The sequence below is a fragment of the Chiloscyllium plagiosum genome, chromosome 17, assembly GCF_004010195.1.
Source record: "Chiloscyllium plagiosum isolate BGI_BamShark_2017 chromosome 17, ASM401019v2, whole genome shotgun sequence".
NCBI classification, from domain to species: domain Eukaryota; kingdom Metazoa; phylum Chordata; class Chondrichthyes; order Orectolobiformes; family Hemiscylliidae; genus Chiloscyllium; species Chiloscyllium plagiosum.
This window is the reverse complement of record NC_057726.1, coordinates 2,961,199-2,966,080: the sequence shown is the minus strand read 5'-3', so window position 1 is coordinate 2,966,080 and position 4,882 is coordinate 2,961,199. Positions and strand designations below refer to the sequence as shown.

Sequence of the window (4,882 nt, the reverse complement as noted above, 5' to 3'; positions counted from 1 at the left end):
CCTGTACAGCTGCAAAAGAACCTCTTTGCTTCTATACTCAATCCCTCTTGTTATGAAGGCCAGCATGCTATTAGCCTTCTTCACTACCTACTGTACCTGCATGCTTACCTTCATTGACTGGTGTACGAGAACACCCAGATCTCTTTGGACTGCCTCTTTACCTAAATTGATTCCATTTAGGTAGTAATCTGCCTTCCTGTTCTTGCCACCAAAGTGGATAACCATACATTTATCCACATTAAACTGCATCTGCCATGCATCTGACCACTCACCTAACCTGTCCAGGTCACCCTGCAATCTCCTAACATCCTCCTCACATTTCACCCTGCCACCCAGGTTAGTATCATCAGCAAATTTGCTAATGTTATTGCTAATACCACCTTCTATATCATTAATATATATTGTAAAAAGCTGTGGTCCCAGCACTGATCCCTGCGGTACCCCACTGGTCACTGCCTGCCATTCCGAAATGGAGCCGTTTATCACTACTCTTTGTTTCCTGTCAGCCAACCAACTTTCAATCTATGTTAGTACTTTGCCCCCATTCTGCTCCACAACCACCTGATGAAGAAGCAACACTTTGAAAGCTAGTGCTTCCAATTAAACCTGTTGCACTATAACCTGGTGTTGTGTAATTTTTAACTTTGTACACCCCAGTCCAACACTGGCATCTCCATTAGGAAAAATGAGTGGAAGTGATGTAAGGCCATGGCACGTAGTCATACTCGCAGACACCGGGAGAATGCTTCCGTAGACTGACTGCATTGAGTGCTTGTTCCAGCATGCTTGAATTTGCCGTTTTCTGGATCTTGTATCACAGCATGTTGCTTGGTCTCATGCCTGATTTGAGAGAAAGATTAGAATGGGGCAATATTCTCTAAAGTTTAGGGAAGTGAGAGGTTATTACTGTGAAATGTCTAAAATTCTCCGGAATTGACAAGTTAGATTTCGGGAGTTCTTCTTGCTTCTTGTGTCTAGGCGGCACGGTGGCACAGTGGTTAGCACTGCTGTCTCACAGCACCAGAGACCCGGGTTCAATTCTGCCTCAAATGACTCTCTGTGTGGAGTTTGCACATTCTCCCCATGTCTGCGTGGGTTTCCTCCGGGTGCTCTGGTTTCCTCCCACAATCCAAAAAATGTGCTGTTTCGGTGAATTAGCCATGCTAAATTGCCCGTAGTGTTAGGTGAAGGGGCAAATGTGTGGGAATGGGTCTGGGTGGGTTGCTCCTCGGGGGGGTTGGTATGGACTTGTTGGGTTGAAGGGCTTGTTTCCACACTGTAAGTAATCTAATCTAAGTAATCTAATCTAATTTGCGATCACTATCAATACTTACTTTGTGCTTAGTACTGCTGCCTCACAGTGCCAGAGATCTGAGTTCGATTCCAGCCTTGGGTGACTGTCTGTGGAGTTTGCACATGCTCCTGACTGTCCCAGTTCCACCGGATGATCCGGTGTCCTCCCACAGTCAAAAATGTGCATGCTAAATGTGAGGTGGAGGAGATGTGTCTGGGTGGATCTTCAGACCGTTGGTGCAGACTCGATGGGCCAAATGGCCTTTTTCTGCATTTTAGAGATTTTATGATCTTCCCTTTCAGATTGTCCAGCATACTCGCACCTTAAAGGAATGTTGCTTATATGTGACCCACCCCAAATTGCTGTGCAGCTGCAGGAGGAGTTTTGGGCATTGTCTCAAAATAAGTCACTTTGAAATGGAATAAGAACTTTCTGCACTGAGTTGTGAATCTTTGCAATTCTGTATTCCAGAGGGCTTTGGATGTTCAGTCAGTGAAGATATTCAAGGCTGAAATTAATAGATTTTTGACCACTGAGAAATCGAGGGGTAGGGTAAATTTTGGGTGAGAGGAAGCTCTGCAATGTGAGGGGTCATGTGACCTTTGTCTGGTTCTTATTTCATATGTCTCAGTGCTATTCTAATAAACTGAGTGATGGAAAGTCAGAGGTTCTATGTTTGGTTTCATGGTTTTCTCCATTGTTGCAGAGACGATGATGACATCAATGATGTTACCTCAATGGCTGGAGTTAATCTGAGTGAGGAGAGTGCCAATATTCTGGCAACCAACTCCAATTTAGTAGGAACGCACATTCGCTCCTGTAAAGATGAAACCTTTTTGCCTTGCGGTGCTCTGCACAGGCGTGTCCTAGAAACAGGTAAGGCAGCCACTCTCTTAATTAGGTTTGAGCTAAATTAGATTAATGTTTATATCCAACCGCCCCAAAGTTACACCTCAAAAGAAATTGAGATGTTTCGTCCTTCTGTCAGGTTAAGGTCAACATCACAAAACTGTCTGGCAAGAGTCATCCTTTTGTCTTGATTGATCTCGAGATAAATAGTCTCCCTCTTTGCTTTTGTTGATAATGTAGAACTAGCTGCATTTCAAGTAAATAAATCACTTGGTTTCAGTGAGATACATCCATGGATATTGTGGGAAGTACACGTGGAAATTATGTTGGCACTGAATATAATATTCCAATTCTCCTCAGATATATGCTTGGTACCAGAGGCTGGAAAATTGCTGATCTTACATCTGTATTGAAAAAGAGTCTAAGGATAAACTCAGCAAGTACAGAGTATGACTTCAGCCTTGTTTTGAGAAAGTTTTCAGAAACAATAATCTAGGACCCCATTAATAAACAAGGGTGGCTCAGCAGCCCCACCACTGACCGAACTGGTCGAGTCCTAAAGGACATAGTTGCTGGATTGGATCTGTAGCAGGTGCTGAGGGAACAACATACTGGACCTCATCCTTACCAATGTGCTGGGTACAAATGCATCTCTCCATGACCGTATTGTTAAGAGTGACCACTGCACAGTCCTTGTAGAGATGAGTCTTGCCTTCACATTAAGAATACTTTACATTTTTGCAAGGTTTGTGAAGGTTTGTAGCTCATGTTGAGGTTTAGGGTGTAGGTTTGCTCGCTGAGCTGTAGGTACTTTGCATTGTTTTACGTGGTATTGTCACTGTGCTAAAGGAATAGACTTTGGACAGGTCTCGACACTGGGTACTCATGAGGCACTGTAGGTCATCAGCAATAGAATCATACTCCAATGCAACCTGCAACCTTGTGGCCCAGCAAATATCCCCACTATGCCATTACCATCAAACCAGGGGATCAACCCTAGTTCAATGCAGGAGGACATGAAAGGGCATACCTGAAGATGAGGTGTCAACCTGGTGAAGCTACACAACAAGATTACTTGTGTACCATATCAAATAAGTATCATGTGGTAGAGTTAAGTGACTCCACAACTAATGGAACAGATCGGCTGTGCAGTCCTGCCACATCCAGTCATGAATGGTGGTGGATAATTGAACAACTGACTGATGGAGGTGGCTTCCCAAGTTTCCCCATCTTCAATGATGGAAGAGCCCAGCACAGCAATGCAACAGATAAAGCTGAAAAATGCAGAGCAATCTTCCACCAGAGGTGCTAAGTGGATGATTCGTCTCTGTCTCCTCCAGTTGTCCCCAGCATTACAGATGTCAGTCTTCAGCCGATTTGATTTAGTCCACATGATACCTAGAAATGGCTAGAAGTGCTGGATACTGAAAAGGTTATGAGCCCTGACAACATTTTGACAATAATACTGAAGACTTGTGCTCCAGAATCTGATGTGCCTCGACCCAGCTGTTCCAGTACAGTTAAAACACTGGCATCTACTTGACAATGTGGAAAATTGCCCAGGTTTGTCCTGTACAAAAAAGAGCAGGACAAATCCAATCCACCCATTTACTCTCTCATCATTTTACTTTTGATCATCAGTTAATTGAAGGAAGGTGTCATCAACAATGTTCTCAAGCAGCGCCTGCCAGTGACACCCAGTTTGGGTTCCACCACTCAGCTCCTGGCCTCATTACAGCCTTGGTTCATATATGGACCCATGATTCCAATCCCAGAGTAGAGTGTGATAGCTCTTGACATCAAGGCTGCATTTGATCATCTATCATTGAGGAGCTCTAGCAAAATTTGAATTGGGGATGGGGGCAAAGTCTGTACTGGTTGGAGTCATACCTGGTTGTGGTTGTTGGTATTCAATTACCTCTGCCTCTGGACATCATTGAGGAACTCCTGCAGAGTAGTGTCCTAGGCCCGAACATCTTCAGCTGCTTCATCAATTACCTTCTCACCATTTTATTGGTAAACATTCCCAGTTCTGACATTGAGACACCTTCAATACTGAAACAGACACCTCAGATACTGAAACCGTCCATGTCCAAATGCAGGAAGACGTGGACAAGCTTGAGCTGAAAAGTGGTAAGTGATGTTATTGCTACACAAATGCCAAACAATGACCATTTCCAACAAAAGAGAATCTACGTATCACCCCTTGACATTCAGTAGCATTACCATCACTGAATCCTGCACGATCCACATCCTGGAGTTACTATTGACCAGAAGCTGACCTGGACCAAACACATAAATACTGCAGTTACAGGAGGAAGTTGGAGCCTAGGGATCTTGCAGTGAGTAACACACCTCATAACTCCCCAAGGTCTACCCACCATCAGCAAGGCACAAGTCAGGAGTGTGATGGTGTACTCCCCATTTGCCTGGGTGGGTGCAGCTCCAACAACATTCAAGAAGCTTAACACCATCCAGGACAAGGCAGCCCGCTTGATTGGCATCACATCTCCAAACATCCACTCTCTCTACCACCATATGGACTGCAGCAGTTCAAGAATGCAGCTCACCACCAGGAAACACCAAGCCTGGGTCAATGAGAACGTCAGTGTCATTCTAAACCTCATTAACAAGGAGAAGAAAGCTCTTTGTGCTTGACAAAACAGCGTCACCAGTGAGACCAAGAGGAGAACTTATCAAACAGCCAAGGTAGAGTTACAAAGAAAAATGAAGAAAATC

At 44.3% G+C, this 4,882-nt stretch overlaps 1 protein-coding gene across 7 annotated transcripts in view; it reads left to right on the top strand.

Moving 5' to 3' along the window:
• Positions 1–4,882, top strand: part of LOC122558192 (transcription initiation factor TFIID subunit 4-like) — a 356,856-nt gene that overhangs the window by 106,345 nt on the left and 245,629 nt on the right. For all 7 annotated transcript variants that reach the window (XR_006314065.1, XM_043706504.1, XM_043706510.1 and 4 more), the window contains exon 11: positions 2,001–2,170. Coding sequence is in view for 6 of the 7 variants with exons in the window: in XM_043706504.1 (XP_043562439.1) it covers positions 2,001–2,170 (170 nt within the window). In the remaining variant the exon portion in view is untranslated. The remainder of the gene's footprint in view (positions 1–2,000; positions 2,171–4,882) is intronic.